The sequence below is a fragment of the Diorhabda carinulata genome, chromosome 8 (assembly GCF_026250575.1).
Source record: "Diorhabda carinulata isolate Delta chromosome 8, icDioCari1.1, whole genome shotgun sequence".
In the NCBI taxonomy this organism is placed as follows: domain Eukaryota; kingdom Metazoa; phylum Arthropoda; class Insecta; order Coleoptera; family Chrysomelidae; genus Diorhabda; species Diorhabda carinulata.
This window is the reverse complement of record NC_079467.1, coordinates 9,465,822-9,490,277: the sequence shown is the minus strand read 5'-3', so window position 1 is coordinate 9,490,277 and position 24,456 is coordinate 9,465,822. Positions and strand designations below refer to the sequence as shown.

Sequence of the window (24,456 nt, the reverse complement as noted above, 5' to 3'; positions counted from 1 at the left end):
CCTTACAAACTCTTATGAACATACCTCATGAATACAAGATCTAAAAAACTGTTCGTTGTTTCATTTGTTATCCACTATAAGTCAATATTGGAAAAAAAATGGTGATACAATTAGCTTACAAAAGAAATACTTTAATTTTGAAACAGTGGCGATTTATTCTTCAATATAGTAATCTTTTAGTACAATATACTTAACACAGCGATGCTCCAGCTTCTCCGACCCGTCTGAAAAATACTTTTTTTTGAGCTCTGCCAAGTAAGTTTCCTTGAGAACGACCCAAATTTCTGCCCGACGAAATAACGCAAACACTCCATCAAATTCAGTCTGGAGTAATCTTACGATTGTTGTCCGAAGTGAGCGTTGAAAGCTTTGTCTTGTCACAAATTTTATGTAAGTAGTCTTTTGATATGCCTACTGTCTCAGTTTCCTTCCAATCGACGGTCTGCCAAAACGAGATTGTGTTACGTTATCGCCCATGGTAGCCCTTCTACGTACCCTTAGACACGGCTCTTCAAAAACCGATGTGCGATCACGTTAAATCTCGTTGAATCTATTTTCGATGGTCGTCATCGAAACAGAAGAGTTACCAAATACAACATCCAAACGTTTGTTAATTTTTTGTACAATTTTCCCTCCAGAAACAATTTTTCTTTAATGTACAGACACGGCTGCTTTCACACACAGCCAAAATGAAACGTCTGATTCGGATTTATTTGATTTTATGCTCAAAATATTGATATCCAGATATCATTTGGATCCGTTTAAATAGCATTCTATCATTACTTTCACAGAAATGAATCTTATTTATATACGTTTGTGATATTTTGTGATTTAAGTAAATTTATGAGTTGATTTTTCGTTTGTAAACCATTATAAATAGTGGATATTTACTAACATAAACTTAAAATAAACATTACATAATTCAACCAATTATTATAATATTTGTACGTACCTAAGTATTAAAATATTTATGAATGATAAAAACCGCTTGGATTATTAAAGAGAGAGAGGGAGAGAGAGACCACACATACCGACTATCATAAAAATTGTCAGTATAAGTTCTTTCATAATCATTGAGTTTTTTGAAACAAGATAGAAACATATATAAAATTCGCAATCCCTCTTGTTGTTATGAAATAATACTTTCATTGAATTATATAAAAGTAATTTAATGTATTTCTCAATATATTCTTTTCCAAATAAATGTTGATAGTAACAACTACGTACCTACGCTGTAACGATTTCTATATTGCTATAGCTGCTTTAAGTTCGTATTTGCGTGAACGATTTAAAAATAAAAATTGATCAGTTAAGGACAATGAGCTAATAGCTTTTTCTCCTTAATCACGACAACGCACTTTGCTACAAATTGTGAGTCCATATCCACCTAACTCAAAATATATATTTCAATGCGACAATGTGATACGTGCATGACTAGCCAAAGACAGTACTTTGAAAGAAACAAATTCGAATTTTTTGTTACATTTTTAGTTATTATAGGATTATGGAAACGGTAACGTTGTATATATGTAATAATTGAATATTGTCTTTTATTCCAATTAGAGTTTTGGACTTATGTTAAGGTGTCAAGGATCGGAAAGATCTAACTGCTTACAACTATAGTTTACTGAATATTTTGGATTTGTAAGGTCTATTCTTTGTTTTGAATTGTACCTAGTTTTATTACTTGTAGCTCAGAATATTTTATCTCAACTTCTAGGAAGTACTCAAATAAATTCTTTTAGTTCACTCAAAATATGATAAGTGTATTATCTTAAAAGAGGAAGATTTTCTAACTCAACCCTCGTACACTAAAATATTCACTACTTAGCTGGCTACTTGCTTATGAATCAGCACTCACACAAACATGTATCGTCTGCATAAACTACGTCTTAAGATCCTTCAGTGCGAAATAGACATACCAAAACGTTGTTAAGTATAATGTAAAAAATTCTACTTCTCTAATATAAAGAGTAGAAAACTGCATAATGTTATAAGGCCTTATGCATTTGATTGGTGAAAGAAACATAATATCGCAAAAAGTGATGATAATTGAATATGGCTTTATTGTTTCCCAAAATATTCTCCATTAAGATCAATACACTTTTGCATGCGTTTGAACCAATGTTCCATCCTGATTTAGGTTCCCCAAAACATGTGATTTGAACGAATCAATCGCTTCTTCAAGTGTAGAGAAACGTTGACCTCCCAATTTATTTTCGGGAATAGAAATAAATCATTTGGTGCCAAACCAGCACTGTTCGTAGGATGATCCATCAATTCGATGTTATGACTGTTCAAAAACATTTTTGTTTGGATTGATGTGTGAGGGCTCGCATTGTCTTGGTGGAGAATGATTAATTCTACTTCTGCGATTTGTTTTCTTGTTTTTTCAGAACACTTCTGGTAAACAAATGCTGGTGTACCATTCAGAATTGAGAGCATACATAGATCCTTGATTCGTCGCTTGTCACGATCTCAGATATCGAATTTTTTCAGTATTTCTTTGAACCATTCGACACGAGTTTTTTTTAGCGATTGTCAAATCATGCGGTACAATTGACAGCTCAATCTTCATGCAATATTGAATGTATGCAAGTGGAGCTAATACCCATGTACGCTCCAATCTCACGGTATGTCACAGGATGATCTTGCAATATCATCTTCCGCATGTTTTTTTTTGGCACACCAGCCGATTTCGGACGACCTTCACAAAATTCAATGTGTAACAAAGTACGACTACGATTGAATTCGGAAAACCAGCGGAACTAGGTGGCTGAAGATTGGGCTTCATCAGCAAAAGTTGAAGGGAGTTGATCGGCACACTGCTATTGGTTAAATCCACGTCGAATATCATAGAAAATCATTGCACAAAAATGTTCGCGATTTAATTCCATTTCACGTTCACCATAAAAATGTCAAACTTGATATATTCACATTAATGTTGTCATATCTTGAAACTTAAGTAGCAATCCTCGTACACTCACTCCGATTCACTGTAAAAGTACAAAAGTATGATTCATTAAGGGCTGTTATAATATATATTCAATCTTAAATTTGTAATTTTAAAGATACAGGGTGCCACACATCTATTGTTATACAAAACTGTGGCGGTGGTAATGATAAATATCTCATTAAAGACGTTTTGGTCAACTTGTAATGTTGCGTGATCCAAAGAACCATGTGAGCTATTGTTATTTTTATATCTCTAAGGATTCTTAAGAAAACTCCAGAACATAATAAAATAAAGACATATTTTCCAATCTCAAGCACCTCTAACATGTATATTAATATCTAGAAATAGATATACTAAATACTAATTATTTTATTTATTAATTCGTCCCAGTCAAGGCTCAAAAATGTTGGCCGTAATGAAAGTAAGTTTTCTTACCATGTACTGTGAAAAAGTAATTGAAAATAAATATTATCCATCGAACTTGGAGTAACAAATTTTTTTTCCTCTTTCCTGTATCCAAAGTTTACATTTCTTTGCCTCATTGTGCGGAGCAGAGGCGTACTTTTCATTACTAGATAGAAAAAGTACGTTTCCACCCTAGGTAGGGAAAGTAAATGTGACATCATGGGATGGCTCCAGTTATACTATCATTTATAGAAAATATTTATCGGTACGCCCTATAACAGATCAGACACGGTTATTTGTCTGCTATAGACCAGGAAAATATATCAACCTAATGGTTGGATAAAATACTATTGCTCAAATTCCTAAACAAGTTGCAAAAGTTTTAAAACTGCCTAATGCCATAAATTATGCCGGCCATAGATTTAGAAGAACCTTGGCAAGTTCATTTGCAAATTCTGTAAGAGACATTCTTGCTATAAAGCAACACGGAGGTTGAAAATCTACGAAAATCGAAGGATATGTGCAGCATCTCTTGCAGAAATGCGAAAAACTTCGAACTAACTTATAGGAGTCCCTGAAGTTAATGAAATTGTTGTTAATGGAAATATCACGTTGGTTCCAGCTCTCACTTCTAGAGGTATTCAAATAACCACTGATCACAATTACAAGTTTAACATTAGTATAAATAATTACCCTACGACAAATTGAAAATATGTGGGATACAAGATATAAAATAACGTGCCTGTGAGTTATACTGTACCTACTTCTTAGTTTTAGTTCTATAATAAATTTTGTTCAAATGTATAACATGGGAATAAAGTGCCTTGAGGGAAGCAAACTTTATTCTTGGGAGGAGAAGTAGCACTTGCCTCCTTTGTTATACAAATATCTATTATGAGAGTTATGAACAAAATTTGTTCAGATTTCTTGAAAAAATTCTCTTAGAATTAAATGCATTTGATATCAATGATTATAAAATGAACATTTTCTATTGAGATCATTGAGACTTCAAGGCAAAAAATAAACATAAGTTTTATAGATGTTCACGATTCAAATCCATAATGGAAAAAGAAGATAAGAAGATTGGTACTTGATAATCAAATGCCGATAGTATTAAAATAAAAGGTTATGTTGCTTAGAAGTACGTAAGAAATTAGGAAGAGAATATATTCGTGATGACAAATAGGATAATAGACGATTTAGTTCAGGTTTGGGCTGATTAAAATCAAGTGATTAAAATCATTATTCAAATCGCTTGATTTTTAAAATTAAATCATGATTTAAATCAATATTTTTCTTTCTTATTCAGAACCAGATAACAACATAATATAAAACTTTTCTCAAAAATCAAAAGAAGTATCTGCTTTTAGCAAAAACAAAAAAGATGTACATTCTTCCAAATTCTTAAACTAAACGTAACACCTAAATTTCATTACTGTATATTTTCATTCTCGTTATACAATTTAAACAAAAACACAAGTTTTTCTCCTTTTACTATGCCTAATCTGTTTCTAACATCCGAGTGTACAAGACCAAAAGACCTAAATAAGCGTTCTACTGAAGCTGGAGAAGCAGTTGCACAAAGGAACTGTTTTATTATTGGCAACTGTTTCAAGATTTCCGGCTCATCATTTTGTGATAACCACCATTGTAGTCCGTTTATATTTTTTATTACTTCGTCCGAAAAAATAACTTGCTTAACTGGAGCGCTGCGTGCATTTAAATTTCTTACTAAAGGTAACAGTCCAGTTTTCATATAACTCGCTAATTGTTTCTAAAGCTATATTCTTTTCTTCTGGTGTTAACTGATATTTTTTTATTTATGGATTCAACATATACGCTATAAAATGATATGGCGTTAGTGCTTGCTTTTATCAATTATTAAATTGTTGTGTATTTTTAATGGTTATTTCACAGATTCATCAAAGATATATTGTAAATGTTTCCACTGTTCTACAGCATCTGCGATAGTAGCATTTTTCCTCTGCACAGTATCAAGAGCAACTGATATAGGTTTTAAAATATTTAAATAATCTTGCGCTGCATGTTTAATCGCAATATTTGAAACTTATTGCTAAATAGTGGAATCAGTCTCCTTTTTATTTTCTTCGCAGATTTTTAATATGATGTCCCAATAAGTGACATACATCTCTAAGCAGCTGCCAAGGCTATTCCATCGCACATCTCTTGGAAGGACTAAAGCGCTGCTTTCTGCTTGACTCAATTTAATTCTAGCCAAATGGTTATTTCGAAAATACTTAAAAATTTGGACCACATGTTATTTAACGTCTTTAACTTGAAAGTCCTTGCACAATAAATTAAAAACATGTGCAAAGCAGCTATAAGTTATAACTTTTGCGTTCGTTTTTTCATATAATTTTTTTCATGTTTTTCTCATAAGTGTCATATTTGCGGCAACAGATTTTACGGTACACTTGAATATTAATTCACATGAAGAAATTAGGTCACAAACTATTTGAGTTGAATATTCTGAAGTATGTGGATTTCCTGATGTGTCTATAGTTTCGTATAGGAGGGCTTAGCCATCTTCAATGGTTATCGTTGCACATATCACTGGTTTGTTGTGCACGTTTCACCACCCATCAATTGGCATATATACGGACTGTCCTAACAGGGAGAAGAAACATTTTTCTTTTTCCTCTTCATAGATTTCGTCCAAAAGACTTGTTGCTACCGTTTTTCTCGAGGGCGGTGTATAACCAGGCCTTAATAACTGAATGGCTTTTTTCACCTCTAAATTCTCAATACATCTGAAGCTCGAATTAGTAGCAAAAATAACCTTTGCTATTTGTTTGTCAATTTTATGTTTTTCAGCAGTAGAATTCCGCGTTACAAAACCACTCATGGTAGGCTGAGTTTCGATTGCTTTCTTTTTTTGGACTGGCTCAAAAGTTGTTGGACTTGTTGGTACTTTCGTGGAGTTGTTCTAACATATAAACTATCCGTCATGAGTGAATTACAACTTGAGGCAGAAGATGTACTAGCAAAACTGTCGAGAAACATTCAACTCTCTGGAAAGAGAAAAAACATAATTGGAAATTGAAATTGATTCCTTTCCCAGATTTCTAATGTGTTTTCCTCTTTTTTTGTTAAAATCCAGGTTTCTGCGGCGTAAAGTACGACTGGTCTAATTACTGTCTTGTATATTTCATTTTTTGATTTTGTAGAAAATATCTTTGATTTAAATGTGTCTTTTAATGCATACAAACATTTGTTACCCTGTTGTTTCTGTTATTTATCAAAACTGTATCTACTTATAATATGATACGTATATATTTAAAAAATATTTCAAAATATTTCAGAATATTCAATTAGGAATTACACTATGTTACTTAACTTATAATTAATATTTATGTCTCAAAACTTCCACTAAATTATCTCAAAAAGGAAATAACAAGTGCTTGGAGAGAGAATCAACAAAAAACAAAAAATCTAATCCACACGATCATTCTCGGGTTAATAATAAAAATCTTTATTAAATATAGATAAAATTAAATTAATAATTTAATTACATGTATTCCTCTCTTGATCATTATAAACATCGTGGTGTGTTTTAAGTCTTTGTACTAATCATTGAATATCTTTCTTGCACTTTCTATAAATAGCCCTACACCCAGAATCAAAATATTCAAATTTTATATTCAAATTTAAAAATTCAAATAAATCGTGATTTTAAAAAGAATCGATGGTTTTTGATTTTTTTAATAAAAATAAGATTTTGCCCCACCCTGATTTAGTAACTATCTGAGCAGTTTTCTCGAGTTTTTAGCACGATTTAAAGATAAAACATTCAAACTACCCATTAGAAGTTACGTTCGGTATTAAAAATGATGTTAGAATTTTAGATAACTTGACTTTCCATTTTTTTAAAATATGACGAGAAAGCAAGAAGACGATAATATTTTAATCTAGGTACATATTCAGAGACAGGAGAAATTTAAGATTCAATTCTGTACATACTACTCAGATATAATATCCCATTCTGCTGTAAGAGCTTCAAAAAATTGCCACTTAGTTTCTGCCCTATCGAATACATCTCACATGTGTTCTATTGGATTCGGATCTAGTGATCTTGTTAGCCAATCCATTACAATTTTATTGATGGACGGACATTTGAAATGATTGCCCACAATTGTTTCAAATAACCTTGAAGAATATCATTAATATAATCCATATCCATTTCATATCCAAACCATAATATTTTCTTCGCCATATACATACTACTAACGCTATGGCCTTGTATAAATCATGTTCATAGGAGACCTACTATACACCCTCACAAAACTATCATTTATTGAAGGAATAAATCTGGACTTGTTCATATCGAAGACATTCATATCAAGTTTATATCGAGACATCTTGAAACTAATTGAGTCCTTATACGGCCATAACACTCAACTGATTGACAATGGGGAAAAATTTCTAGAAAAGCTGTTAAATTTCTAACAAGACGTCTGTTGATATTGCAACCTTTGTCCATTATATTCAGAAAAACAAAATTTTCTACAAAGCTACAGAATTCCAATTATTTTAATTCATACTCAAGTATGTTAAAAAGAAAGCCTGCATATATTTTGTTGCACTTACGGAAGTTTTCCTAAGAAATCATAGATCCTGCAGTTTGTTCATATTTTAGATGGAATGCTGCAAGGCTTATCACAAAATGAAAGACAGCGCACATTTTTAAGACTAACATCTAATTTTTCACATAGATATATGGGTACTATGGGTAATGAACACGAAGGGTTATTCCCCTAATATATAGAAACACGATATGTAGGAGAATGAAGCTCTATGATATTGAAAGACTGCTCGTGGTCAATTTGGTATATCAAAGTAACAGAGCATTGACGAAACATAACGAGTTAGGAAATTAGGTTTTTCCATCCAAAACAAAGTTTTTGACTCCCTTATGATACTTATAGACATAAATATTGGTAAAACATGAAATATAGAAGTTATATGAATAAATATTTGAATAAATGATGAAGATCCACTGAGTAGTACTGAGAAATATAAGTTTGCAGCATATATGAATGAAGTATTCAGTACAGGGTTTCTTAAATATGTGATAAGTACTTGTAGTATCTGTGAGAGAAGAAGAATATAAAAAATGGATAATGAAAACCAGTGCAATGAAGTATACCCTCGAACAGAGTCTCAATATGATATGTTTTTTTGGATTTTTTCAAAAATATTTGACAACACATTTTGCATTGATTATATAAGTAGAGAAGTAATAAACCAAAGAATTTGTAAAAAATGCTCGCGAAACTTACTTGCATGATTAATCAAAATTCAGTTATGAGTGCTATCAACTACACTCCATGGATAGACCAGATATTAGGCCCAATTTTTTGTCAAAAATACCGCTTAAAAGGAGCTGAACTAGACCAAGCAAAAAGTGACTGAATTTAAAATTATACAGAATTTGTGAAACGGTTTTTAGTCTTACACTTTAGATATCTCCTGATTTGTATAGATTTTAAGAAGTTTGAATGAAAAAATAAATTATTGCTATATATTTCAAGATGATGCGTATGAAATAATATGAACTACATTTGAGAGAGATAATAATGATAACATTGACTTCATATCAAATTTGATTCAATATGAAAGTAATAACCATAATTCTTCCTACCTATTTCAGACATTGGAAAAACTCAAACTTCTCTGAAATATTGTATTAAGCTCTCCAATGAATTTTACACAATATAAACGATAAAAGAGTAACTAATTTTGTGGTTCTGGCAAAAGTCACTGAGTCCAATTTTCAGCAATTTCATATATTAAACCCACTCGATTTAAAATTAGCCGATCCATAGATTGACAAAACTAAACTACAAAATAAATATGTTGTGTGCCACATGTGTTGAAATGAATTAGTAAATGAAAAATGTAAATAGTAGATCATGTGTAATATAGTTGGCTGTATTGAATCGTTTTCAAAAATCTTGTTCTACTTTTGTGACCGTTGAAAGTAATCCACAAAAAATATTTTATGTTTTGTATCATATACATCATATTTTTTAAGCAGTAAGAAAATGACGCCTTAAATTAAGAAATAATTTTTATTTTGATGTGGAAGTATTATCAAAACTAAACAATGTCGAGACAATTTTTCCCGTAGATAGTTATAAAATAGGCGGCGAAAACATTATTTGCAAGATGAAGAATCTGAAACAGATCACAGCAACTTATTTAAAAATTATTTTCCATCGACATCTTCACATTCTATATACTACAGACTGATGAAACAATGAAGCAGAATTATGTTAGGAAAAATCTTTGGTCAACGTCCATTATTTCTAAATGGAATCATAATCAACTGAAAAAGCAAAGAAATTCTGAACAGACATATGAAACTGAAAATCGTCAGTATAAAGCAAAGTTACCGAAACCTATGGAATGCACATGTCCACTTAAATTTACAACTAGAATAATTGAAACTTAAAGACTACAGATGTGTAAAAATTACTGGAAACTAGAAGACTACAAAAGGAAGAAACATTTTGAATTACGGTAAAGCGAAAGAAAACTCCCATCAGTTTTTTGATTAAACAAAATAGTGAAATTACAGTTTGCCGTAATTTTTTCTTGAGCACCTTATCCAGTAGCAATGGGCTTCTTAACAACACTTTGAAAATACAAATGAATTGGCTGTGTTTGGACTAACATGGAAAACATTCACCTTCTAATAAGCTTTCCTTGCATGAGCTAGAAGTTATCAACGAATATATCGAGTATCTTGATAGGAAATTATCCAATTTAAACATGTATGATCTTTAAAAAGAAGTGTGAAATAAAAAAATGTAAAACCGTGCCCTAAAGCTACATATCTAAGATATTTTTTAAAAACTATAATTATTCATTCTTCTAACCTCAAAATGTTCAACATGGATCAATTACAAAACAACGAGAGGAAAAAATAAAGAAATTACATTATGATGATTTCTCTCTGGTTCAAAATTAAAGCTTTAAGGTTTGATAAACATAAACTTAGAGAGAGAATATTAATACAAACATGACAGCGAATACTCAACTATCAAAATAAATGCAAATGCAAAGAGACGTGCAACTACTAAAAGCATGCACTAAAAGTTTGCATTATTCCAGAAAAAAATATGAGGATTTGATGAAATTATGCAGTAGAGGTGTCATTTGTGAAGAATTATATGGATACTAAATCAAACATTGCTCGTGACTCAAACCCAGAACCATCCATCTGCTCATAGAGTGAGGAAGGACCAAAAACAAATTAAATATTTTGTTGTTTTTATCATTATAAATGTAGTTTCGGTTTGATATCAAAAAAGCAGAACTAAACATAATAACTTTATCCAATTTATTCCAATTTTTGATCTATCAACAGTAGCTAAGTCTGTTCTAATCAGATTATCATTTTGAAATCTAAATTGGTCTATTGTATGTTTTAGTTACACTAGAGTAGTGTTCCTCACATTATACTATTTTCTAATTTACTCTGAACTCTGAAACTCTTCTGAGGCAAAAGTATCTTTTTGGACTTCTGCCACAACAACGACGATATGTGTAAAAAAGCTAACCTACAACATTACTTTTACTATCTTATACGGAAAGGTTCAAAACATTCTCACTCAAAAATCTTTTCATATTTGTAGATTCTTTTAAATGCGATTATATTGTATAATGGGTACGGTTAAAAGTAAAAATATACGAACAAATGTGTCAATTTAATAGCGATCAAGCGCAATTTTATAGTTTGTAGACACTGAGCCGTATGAATTTGTTAAAAAAGCAATTATATAGTTCCCTTGAAAATATTAGGAAGTATTAAATTATTATTTAAAATATATCCATTGTTTTGTTTATTTCTATATTTACATTACAATGTATTTGTTAGGTTAAAAATAAATACATGCTCAAATAAGATTACTTATTAAAAATAACAAATCTACAAAATGCAAAAACAATCATTACGAGGTAAAAACAGAAGCTGTGGTATAAATATCAACTATCAGGAATAATTTTCATTCAAGCTCTTCACATCAAACCAAGAACATCAATCATGAAATACATATACTTCATTTGTGCATTAACTTACTTTTATGTTTCAGCCGAAGACCAACTAGTCCTTCAAGGTAAGTATTGGACGGTTTTTTCTTGAATTTTTATATTTATATAATAATGTGTATTATTGATAAACGATTTTAAAATTTTTGTATAATGTATATTGCTTTTTTTAGGTAGCCCAACATGTCAGTGTACTGATATACTAGATGAAATTACTAATGCTCTTAATAACGGTACCGAGGAAATTGAAGCTATTGGAAACGCTATAGCACAGATCAAAAGTGATTTAGAAGAAGTTGAGACAGGAGTTGATAGAAATTCAGAGCAATTAGAGGAAATGGAAAGTGCAATAAACACTTTGAACAACTTAGTAAATACCAATTTGAATGTAGTCAATTACCAAAAATTCATTGTTAACGATATCGATGCTAAAGTAAGGGGTCTAGAACAAGAAGAAGATGCTTTGGATTGCCTTGTTGACGACAACAAAAGTAGATTGGATGATATTCAAGAAATCATAGCTGAATTAGAAACCTGCTCTTGTACACCAAAAACAACTACACCAAGAGGCAATGGAGAGATTACACCAACACCATACTATTATCAACATTAAAAAAGTTTAATAAATAAATTCAATATTTTCTGACACATATGTATTATTTTTCAAGATCAATAAATATCATCTGCTATAATAGGTGTAAATAAAATTTGATGTCATCGGTTTCTAGAAGTTAAACTCTCTCATTATCAGCTCCAAATTAGAATAGATATGCAATTTTACTATAACGTAAGAAATTATAAATTTAGTGGGTATGATGGATTATTACGTAACAACTTCCATAGTTTATTTGAATATATTGGTCTGAAAGTGATATCTTCATAAATATTTGAATATTTGTAAGGATACAAAGAACGAAATATTTGTAGATTTCAAAAGTAGAACGGTGGACGAAACAAGTTATATATTGAACATTTGTATTAATTTTTTTTCACTTCATTTGCTTGTATACAAATCCTTTAAGCTGAAAAATGACTAGATCTTTTAATTCGAGTAAACAACTGAGTTTCAATAATTTAGCAGTTTTGGATAGAGTTTCATATATTTTCCTGTACTACTTGAGACCCAATATTTTTTCAATATTAAAAAAACCTAACCTGTAGTTACTTCTTAGTCGCTGAGATAACAATTTGGTGCATTTATTCCAATTAATTGTTGTGAACCTAAAATGTTTTCCTGAGAATCTATGGAACAAATATATTAAATTGCATATCAACGTTCATAGCTGATCCATTCATGAGTAACTTCTATTAGCTGATTAGTCAAGTTTCAGTATTGTCTCATTGTTCGTTACAGATATGGGGATTTATTGGGAAAATGTGGATGGTTTTATCTTAGAACTAACTTAGAATATCCACTATTAAATTTACTTTCAATCAAATAGAAGTATTTACATAATTAGAAAAACACTGCAACATAGACGTATATCCCAGTTAGTTATTTTCATTGTCTCCACCAAAAAAAAGCAGTTATTATTTCTCAGAATACCGATTTATTAATTTACTACTCGGTATTGATTGACAAAAGGAGAAAAAGAACTTGATTAAGGATACATCTCTACTTAAGGCTATGAAAGAAAAACATTAGATAAGTTGATAATCATCATAAATTTAATAACTACATATATTCGTGACACCACTTTTTTCAGAAAGTTGAATGGTAAACAGGAGAGATTGGATATAGAAGGATTAGAACAGGGACTTGAGCGTATAAATCCAAAAATATTTGTTGGGTATTCGCATATAAAATGTTTTGTTTGTAATAAGTGAGATTTCGGGCTGAGATAATTGCCATAGAAAGTATGTTGGACAAACAAGGAGATATATTAATAGCCGTTCAGGGAGCACCTAGATTATTTGAAATTTATACGAAAATAGACATCTGGTAACATAGAAGTATGAGAATGTAAGAATAGTTTACTAGAGACTAAACTTCTACTCTCCACCAGTTGTTTTGATAAGATTGAAATCAGGTATTGCCACCAACGTAGATTTTTATTGAGAATAAATGTAGTATACTCTAAACCTAAGACAATAATCGTAACACACGGCTTACAGTGGAAGCAGTATATTCAGTACGAACATTAATTACAGTTTCAGAACTCATAACTTAATAATATAATTTCTAATTTAAGCACAGTATTTTCTGTATGGGATTCTCGATTTTCCACTAATTTTGTTTGAACTTGAACTTAAAATTACTGACCGGTATTATAGAGGATTTTCCGGAAGTTGATTCAAGTAATTCGGGAGTAAGTACATGACGTGAAAATAATGCTTTAATTATATTTAAAGTTACGAAATCAGAACTTATATTCAAGTATATTTTCTAAAGTATACATTAGAACATTATAAATTTTCAATGGATGATTACGTATGTCCAAGTAGTGCATTTGATGGAATAAATAATTCTGCACTACTATCTGAAGGTTAGGGGCGGCTCGTGCTCAATGTTTGACAATCCGTAACTTTTACAGGGAGGACTTGTATAATCTAAAGATAACGAAAATGAACTTTTCAATTGATTTTCAACAAATGGATAATTTTCTTCAGAGTATCTCTTCATGGCGAACAGTATTCTTGACATGTACAACGATTTAAAAATCTACATATCTCCTAAACCATAAATTTGATCGAATTAAGCAAAGAGTACCTTTTTGTTGAAAAATTAACCGAAAAATTCATTTTTGCTATCTTCAGATAGTACAAGTTGTTCCTGTAAAAGTTACGGATTGTTAACCATTGAGCATGAGCAGCCCCTGGCCTTCAGATATTAGTGTAAAATTATTTATTCCGTCAAATATACTTAAATTTAAGTTCTGATTTCGCAACTTTGAGGGCCTATATTCCAGAAACAACGGGCCTTCTCAGAAAACCACGAATTTTTTGCCTCAAGTCCCGGAGCATTCTGTATATCTGATGTTAAAAGTTTTAACATACATTGGAATTTCTCGAACCGATATTGATATTTATACTGGAACATGTTCACTGCTACAACTATACAAAATCTCTCAATAACACTGTATAAACCTGCATTTCGATAATTGAAACGCCGCTCAGATCGTCTAACTGTGAGTGTACAGAGTGGTTGTGCATTCAGTATAGAAATTCATGTTGTTCTTCTCGATTATGAAACATTAATTGTGATAGTTATGAAATGGAAACACGTGCATGAAACATAAGAAGCAAGTGTGTCAGAATAAATAGTATTTGTGTAGAGCGAGAATAATGACATGTTAATATTGCAATTGATTTTGTACTAAAATTATGAAACGTTGCTCTAGTAGTTAGTGATAGAAACACTTCCAATTACAAAAAATTCCTCGTTTGTATTACCCCAATATACCATTATACTTTCGTAAAAATAATAGTTATTTTTCTGTATTTGTTGTGAGTCATTTATGTGTATCTGATGAATCAATCAAGATAAAAACTTTTGCCAAATAGTTTGTTGCTTTTTAAATGAATGAAAATGCGCTAAACACTTTGAAATTTTGTTCAAATCCTCAACGGTTCCATAGTAGCCAGGAATTTATTTCTCAAAGTTAGCTTTCATTTTGCGAAAAGAAGCAGGATTATATCTTAGATTTACGTTTGTTCATATTTCATATACCTTATACGTTCGAATGAGATTTAAATCGGGGGACCAGGGGAGACACTGCAAAGCATAGACGACAGCTTCTTGTGAAACTCCACATATATTTGGACGAGCTTATACTCCCTCGAAGCAAACCCAATATCACATACACATTGTAATAAGTATAGCTTCTGTTGCCTGAAGCAGTAGTCTCGACGCTCGGGGGTTCATCTTAGTTCTACAGCTGGCTTTATTCATATTCCTTTACCTTCTTCAATTCAAAACGTCGTGCAATAATACAAAAGGATAAACCCACATCTCGAAGAGCCACAATTCTGGCACTGTCACAATTGTTAGCATGGTTTTACGTTTTTCTAGCAACATGGTCAAAAATAATACGTGAATTCTGTGATCATAGCCATAAGTCATTTGTCTTAGGTGTAACACTTCTAATATTAAATCTACCTTTAAAAAAAAAGGTTTGTATCGGTTTGTATCTGATATTATACTTGAAATTCTACAATGTGCATATACCACATTATGGCACACGAAAAAGGCACAGGGATTTTCAGATATTTGGTCATTTACCTCTATATAATATCAAAAAGTTCCATGATCGTCTGAAACAGAAGACTTCATGTTACACATTAGAAGAAAATTATATGATGATTTCGCATTTTTTAAACTGATGAAAAATGATGCATTTTCAAACCAATTGATAATTGTGACAGATGCAGTACTATCTATTAAATTAACTTCTGTTTAATAGTAAGAACCACCATTTTTTCTAACACTGAACATTTACCAATGTGCTCAATAGACGTCAATGAATACAATTGAGCAACTTAGTACCATATATGTATGTACACCACATATGTACCACTTTCCCTATCATTGTAATAATTGAAGAACTATTAAATCAAAGAAAATTATCACACTACTATAGAGAATGTCTAATAATCGACGTTTTTTCGGATATGATTGGAAAAATTTGTTTCCAAAATACGGAATTAAGTTATGCATAAATACTTCCGGTTACAATGCAAAGATTCGCATAATTAATGCGAATAGTTTCTAGTTAATCATTGCTTTCTAGATTCCGCAAACATGGGTACGAGTCGATAACTCCTGATCGCATAGAATGAACATTTTTAGTTAATCAATTTTCTCACTTGTGCACTCAGGGCCGGATTAAGATTTATAAGGCCCGGGGCTAAAGTAATGACGGGGCTCCATTAAGGAATTCGGAAACTCGGAAAAACAAGACTAAAAAAAGTGATGGGCATTTCCAATAAATTAATTATACCACATATTTCTTGTACAAATAATTATTACATATATTATATCAAAAGTATATATTATAACTATATTTTAGAATCTCAGTAACAATGTATACATTCGAATTTAAATTTATATGCTCTTTTGAGTACTACATGAAGAAGTCATTAGAATTTTTTTCTGAACTTTGAGCTGTGAAAATATATGAATAAACAATACAGAATGTTTTCCAAATGACGGGGCCTTCTTGGACCTGTGGCTATAGCCCCCCCAAGCTCCTAGCTTAATCCTGTGTGCACTGAAAACCTGGCCAAAAGTTCAAATTCTCAAGTGCTCAGAAATGTTGCAAAATTAATTATGAAAAAGGGATCTTGAGTCTGTAACGTGGTGCTTTAAAATATACCTGCAACGTCCTCTTTTTTTATTTTTGGTCACTTGAATGTACGCACACAATGACGTTTGTTCGTGGAATATCAATCAAAAGAAAATTTTGAACTATTTCTTTGTGTCTTGGATATAATCCAGTTATTGCTGAAAGGAAGCTGGGTACATAGTTTAATGTTAATATATAAATTATTTTTATTGAAAAATTCAAGTTAAAGAAAAACAATAAATAGTAAGTTTTTATAGAGATACAATATTAGTCACTCATAGCCATCTTTTAATTTTTTGTTTAAATAAAAGGGCATAGAATATAGAGACTGCTGAAAAGAAAATTAGCTGCCCATGTGCGGCTATTCCATTTTATGGCTTTTCCTTTAAAACATAAAAATCTGTTCATCATTTGGCAAGAACTAAAGGGTGAAAATGATACGGAAAAATGTCAACATGTTCAAAATGTATCCCGCAATCATTTAATATCTGAAGAGTATGGTGAATAAATTTTAAAATCTGTGTAACGTAGCATATCAGCTGTGTTTCACATTTCCAAAAAGATAGCTAATAGAATGGAAAAAGAAATTCTAGCAATTTCTAGCAAAATGCCAACTGTTTTCGTTGTCTATTGCCTATTTGCTTGAAGAGATACTATCAAGCTCTCGCATGGGACAACCCGAAGTAAGTTTTGAATACAGAAGCGAGAGAACTAATAGAAGTAAATGGGTTTAAGCACAGAAGGACAATTTGATGCCTCGAAACTGTTGATGCTCTTTGTTTTACCCGATTGGAAACGCGATTGTTTTTGGAAATATGACAGAAGTTAGATTGCAGCCTCTTCTCGATCACACCATGATATATCTCCCACTCAATATTAATTTCTAAATGGAGTTGCAATGGTAGTATCGGAGTACAAACAAAAATTTTGTGAACAAACTATCACAGTAACAAAGGAAAACATTATCATCGGAAATTCCAGAACTTTTGGCACCATCTGATGATATAGAAAACATCTGTGAATCAATTATGTTCATTTTGGAAAAAGAAAGAAACTGAATTCATAACCAGTGACAGCGACGATAGTTTATAATGTTTATTTGAGGAAACACATAAATTATAATGAATTAATTTCAATATATTTCAATACACTAAATCAGTTTTTAACAAAAAAACATATCCTTTTGACCACGTTTTGATGTCATCGGGTCTACTGTGTTGTGTAATACGTAGGAATACAACAATGTTGAAATCAGCAGCTGAATTTAAATATTATTAGGATGCATAAGTACTAGTGGTAAATTATCATTCAAAAAATCTTAAATCGATTGCGTGGAATCTTGGGACCGAGCACATTATGATTCAATAATCCTTTCTCAAAGTTAATTCTTGTAATTCCAATATTTAGTGGAATATTCTGCGAATCAGATAAGAGTTTTCATTTCTTGATTCATACAAATTATCACTAACTCTGGTCCCTAACTGGATAAATATTCACTCATAAGTCCACGTAATATGTGGATCATTTTCTCGAAAACGCATCTGTGAACATTGATCCAAAGCTCCTTACTTTTCTAATGCTACACGTCAAGTCTAAACGGATAAAATTAATTTCTTTGAATGTAAATTGTATCTCATTGATAATGAATTTGTCTCGAAAGCCTGTCTCCAGTTTTAAGCCGGGTTCATTTTTATTGACAGTTGATTTCGAGATTTTTGTTTTGATCAAACATAGACAAAGAGCAAAATTGATATTTACACGATTAAGTTAATTTCAGTATCACGATTCATATTCATAAACTACTAGTTTCAATTTAGCGATACCCTGTGAATAGTATACCATTAACGTCAAATAAAGATACCATAAAATGAAAACTGGAATTCTGCTCCAACACATGTATAATCAGTATAATGAAGTTAGCGTATCTACAACAATTTAAATTATAAAAGTTTACCCTTTTATTCATTCCTTTATCCTTATAAGGACATAATCATCACACATCTACACCTGTGTTGTATTTTCTGGTTACCATAGAAAGAAGCAACCTACTGTTTAACTGTTGGAACTCTATGTCAAGAAGTTGACTTTGGCAGACTACTATCGTTAATGTGATATTATTAATGTTGTTAGGGCACAGAATATAATAGAAGACCACGGCGATTACCCGTTCTCACCATTTTTTCCAATTCCTCTTCAGAATCAAGCAAAAAGTACTACATAAATGAATAACACGAATACGACACATCAATGAAATCGCTATAGAGCCTTCAAACATACTCTATACTCCAAAAATGAATACTTTTCTATAAAGTAATCAAATTTTTATAGGATGAATTGAGGCTACAGAATTTGTGATGTACAATGAAAAATTCGTCAATGTTTGATTGTCACCAAACAAAAGAAAATAATATGAAAATTCACTGAATTGGTTTATCAAAATTAGAATAGTCGAAATTATTTATATATAAGCATGTGTGCTAATCGGATATGTTAATTTGTGGAAAGGAAATTCTGAGAATAGATCTTATTAAATAAATTTCCATTTATCAATGGATATTCTTTTCTGCAGATTTGTTGAAAATATTTGCAATTGATCAACCGTCTGGATTTTTAATCTTTTGGGTGCGTAACATTAAATATATAGACCATATTGTGACTAAAGGATAAACGGCTTTAGAGTTTCTACCATCTTGTCACAATATACAAAAATACATTTTCTGAGAAATCTCCCATTTTTACATTGAATAAACTTTCAACAAGCCAATTTATTTTTTTTTATGATTTTTATAGTCTCAAATCAAACACTAATTTTGAAGCATCACTATTCTCAGTCTCCATAAGACTTATTATCAATAAGTATATGTCTTATTAACATAATATTCAACGAGAACTTCCATTTCTGTCAATACACGAATGAAAACTACTTCAAGAATTTGGAAAACTAAAATCTTTGTAGTGGTTAAACTTATTTAGAGATGAACAGTACATTTCGTTATTTCTAATATAATTTTCAAATTCAGCTACTTTCCATAAAATTTGTAGAAACTTTTTTTTGTCCACAGTTATTGCAGTCCAGAATTAATTGCTCGTACATACATCCGCATACCCTATAATTCTGTGTCCGAAACCACTTATCAAATACTAATTGAGTATATCAGATTTATGAAATTCAAGACAAATCGATAGTCTTAGAATACAGTAGTTGTTGAAATTTTTGTTCATAATCATACACGAATTTCCTATACATCACTTCGCTGTCACAGAAAATATCATTTATCACTGGTTTCTCTTTTTAGCTAGAATTGCAAGTGATCATCACCATGACAATTTTTCATTAGCTTTAATGAGCTCATGATTTCGGATTGGTTGAAAAGAGCCATTTAAAAACTTCTTGAGATTGGATACTAAAAAATTCATAATTAATCATTATATACAATTCATTTCTTAGATATGTGATTGAAACTATCTTATAACAGAAATCCATACTGATTTTTGTATACAAATCAAAGATCTCCATAGTAATCGAATGGGAACCATTCCATAACTATATTAGTTAATTGTTTGGAGAAGAAATCTTTCTCAAACTCACTACTACCTTCACTTTTACCGTTGTTGATGAAGATCTCATTAATAATAATTTGAGATCGATGATATATCTATGAAAAAGTTATATAATAAAGATCTGTAAAGCACTCAAACTCCAAACTACATCAGTGGACATTAAAGATGGCAACAACAGTGTTTGATCTTCATAGTAACTGCTAAAGTTATACAACTTCCGATGGAAACGTGTGTGTTTGAGTTAGGAATCTGCAGGACATATGATATGAAAATTATTTCAAAATCTCTCGTCTCACTTTCGCTTCTGTTAACGAGAGTTTACCTTTAAACCCTGATGTTTTTAAAACATCACCATATCAATCTGTAAACGTACCAATCTGTTGAACGTAAAGCTACTAATAAATAATGATAATTCAAAATTCTCAATAGAAAATGATTATTGAAAGCATTAGCGGTTAAAGTTTGCAAATGAAGTAAAATTGTCAATTTTGAAGACCGGTATAGTTTGGAGGAAGTATTAGGAGATGCTGAGAAAGTTACCGGGGTTTTTAAGCCGTAATTTCTTTTGTTTTGTTTAACGTGAAATGTTGTTGGAGCTGAGTGATACCCAAGAAAAATTGTTCTAAAAGTTGTTATCACTTGGTATTTTCTTCATAAATGATGTAATGGGTTAAATTTTCAGTAGGGCATTATCTTTATTTAATATGAAAAGCCATAAAAGATAAGTTTAACTTGAAAATCTAATGTCAATAGGGAAGAATAATAAAGGTATTAAATAGTAATCCTGTTTAAATCTGAAATTTATAACAAAAAACATTAAAGTAATATTTGTTCACAATAATATTTATTATTTTACCTTCATTTCAAAAAACAAATTTAATCAAATAAATTTAATACTTGTGAAAACAACTGTTTGGTTATGATAGAAAGTGTTGTAAATAAAGAAAATAAATCTCAACATTATCTCAAGTATAAATGAGAGAATTGTAGCCTGAAGTTATCAGTTACATTCATATCTTTTCAAAAATAACATCAAAAATGAAATATATCTATTTTATTTACTTTTTAATCGGATATGTTGCTGCCGAGGAATCATTAAACTTACAAGGTAAGAGTCATTGAAAGTATATTTTCCTGGCCCACTGATTTCATGTTTATGAATCATGCTGCTGGAATTTTCACAACTCTCAGACATGAGTTTTAGATATTTTTCTATATATTCTCTATATTCACTCCTTATGTGTACATAAAAAATCTATTCTTTATTTTCCACAAACAGCTGAAAAATGAAAAATTTGCTAGAAACTTGTATAATTGTGAATTCTATATAGTTGAATGTTTCCAAAAAACGAGAATGTAGGTTGCAAAAAGAATTCTACATAAATGCTTCCATAATTTGGACTAAATTCCATAAACTTGAAATTCCCTTAAAATGTAACACATAATTCGTATGTTTTAGAATGTCGAGATTATTTCCCTTATCTTAGAACTATTTCAGTAGTCCTCACGAAAAGTAGCAGCCTCAAATTCAATTTCTGTTTTTCCGAATATATTAATGAAATTACGTGGATGTTCGAAATAGCTTCCTAATTTTTTAATATGTTACAGCTTTAGTAGAAAAATGTGAATGCAACGACATAATCGACCAAATTTTGTGCAAAATAGCTGAAAATACCAACAACACTTTGAATTTGAAGACCAAGCTTGTAAAAGTAGTAAAAAAAACTCAAGGATTGGTGAGAGATCTGAATGACAATACTAAAGAGATATCTCAAATAACTACTGATGTTACCGACGTAGAAAATAAACAATCTGTTATCGTAGACGTTGTTGATAAACACAATGCTACTATCAGCTCAATCGATGAAAAAGTCGACGAAATCTTAGATAATCAGGAAGGAACTGAAAAAGCTTTAGAGGGCTTCAGCTGTTCAGCACAACAAATTAAGAAAACTTTAATCCTTTTACAGATTTGCCCATGCATAGACGAGAAATGTAGTGCTCCTACCACTACAGTTGGTCCGAGATAATTGTTTGCTTATTAATTTGAAATATACTTACAATAAACGGAATTATCTTCATTAAATCTTGTACATTTTTTTCTCACCTTTTGACCTTGAGTGAGTGTGTCCGTTAGTAATTTTGATAAATCCTTGCCGACTATATTTTTTTAAACAGTATTATGATGTTTTTGACTAACACACAAATTTGTTTTTATTCAGTCAGAGGGCGCTCACTGATCAGTGCAACGCAGCCACAAACAAACCATACTGAGTTTCTAAATGAATTTGTCAATGTCAAATATTCAAGTCTGTTAATCATTGACAGACTGGCGAGTATGTCCGCTCTCAGAACATAATTTTTTTCACGTGGACCTTGTTTTTGTTTTACAACTTTAATAAAATTAAAGTAATTAGATATAAGTATAATAATGATACGTTTAGTGTACAAAAGATGGAAAGTGATAAAGACTTACCTTCTCCTCCTACAATGCCAAGAAAGAAAGCCAAACCATAAAAGGTACAACAAAAATATAAGTACGAATGGGAATTGTTAACAAGTGATCCTCCATGCGAATTTAATGCTTAGACAAATGGTTCGATGTCAATCAAACTAACTGGCTCTCTTTCATTGAAATCTTCGGTCAGATTTGATAATGTTGAGAAAATTATGATAATCTAAATTTGTATAGACTCAATATTGGTATGGATGATTTAATTGGTTGGCGACAAAGTAATTTCGGTTTTCTAGTATGAAATAAAACACTTTTTTTTTTCTTAACAAACTATAGTTTTGCCATCTTTCTTTCAGCTCATGATTCAGCGCTCATAAAAATTCTGGTCCTTATCAGCAAAAAAATGAACCAGGTGCGATTGAAGGTCATCGTCGATGCTTCTACCCTTGCACGCTTTTGGTCAACATTCAAACATTTGGGGATCCATTTTGCAGCAATTTTTCTCATGTCCAAACTGACATGAACTATATGATGAAAGAGTTCGTATGAAATATTCAGTGCCTCAGATATCCGTTTTAGCCCAATTCGATGGTCTGATAAAATCATGTGCATCGATATTTTCGGGGACTGACACATAAACTGGACTTCCCAATCGGTCAACATCTTCAATGGAAAATTTACCTCTTTTGAATCTTGTAGTCCAATTTTTCACGTTCGCATACGAATGACATCGATAACCAAGGGTATTAAGCATAACTTCGGAAATCTGCTTACGTCTTAATCCTTCTAAATACATGTACTACTGTAATTTCGGTGGACATCTTTTTTCTTTTAATTTATTGCGTAACTCTGGTTTACTTTTCTGACGTCAAACTTTACACTGACACTTCTATTAAGTTATTGTTCGTTGCTATGGTAACGCAATATTTTGTTTTTGCTAGGCTGGTATAGGCTAATTGTATATCAATATATCCTCGTGTATACTTTATTTCTTGTAAGAAAAGCTGGCAACCCTAGATAAGACTCACTTTATCACCCAGTCATGTATATTGCGAATATTGAATATGAGTTAATTGACATATTTTTTTAAAATTCCCAATAATCTTGAGAAACCCTGTTTTTGAGGAGAAATAAACAAATTACAAAAAATTTCGTCAATTTTTGCCAAACAACTTTCCGCAAATATCTATTTAATTTCCACTTTTGACGTAATGTGAGAGTATTTTTAGGAAGATCCAGAAACATATAATGTAGGTATTAGTTAAATATAATTGGGGGCTGAATAATTTGTTGTCGGCCTCGCAAATTATCACCTTTGAAAGACGTTATATTCAAGATAAGTGAATCAGTGTAAAATAACGAATTTCGGAACAAATCACATTCACTAAATATGGGTCAATTGAGTTTTTAGTTCAACGTTTAGCTCTATTAATATACCATGGCTGATCCTTCGGTTCTATTAATGACTTAATTACAAATGAAATAATTATTTATTATAATGTCACTTTTTGTATGAACCCTCACTAGAAACTAAACACTTTGAAACTATTGAAGAGTGTCTATAGTAGAAGTCACATCTTAGTATTAAAATGGATCATATCGAGCAACGCGCAGTGATTGAATACTTCTAAAATAGTCAACCCTAATACAAAATCAGAAAATTTGGGGGATACATTAAAAGAATATGCAGTATCATATGACATAGGGAACATATGTTGTCG

General features: G+C 31.1%; 1 protein-coding gene across 1 annotated transcript; it reads left to right on the top strand.

The window, feature by feature from the left end:
* The first annotated feature begins 21,302 nt into the window (after nucleotides 1-21,302).
* On the top strand, nucleotides 21,303-22,360 carry LOC130897288 (uncharacterized). Its single transcript, XM_057806061.1, has 2 exons — nucleotides 21,303-21,388; nucleotides 21,889-22,360. Exons 1-2 carry the CDS (start codon nucleotides 21,319-21,321, stop codon nucleotides 22,308-22,310), a joined length of 492 nt encoding a protein of 163 aa, XP_057662044.1. The 5' UTR covers nucleotides 21,303-21,318; the 3' UTR covers nucleotides 22,311-22,360.
* Nucleotides 22,361-24,456: the final 2,096 nt, after the last annotated feature.

Excerpts from the sequence above, each read along its gene's own strand:
- LOC130897288 (XM_057806061.1), top strand. The coding sequence starts at position 21,319 with ATGAAATATATCTATTTTATTTACTTTTTAATCGGATATGTTGCTGCC. Across the intron at positions 21,389-21,888 it reads GGAATCATTAAACTTACAAG|CTTTAGTAGAAAAATGTGAA; the intron begins GTAAGAGTCATT and ends AATATGTTACAG.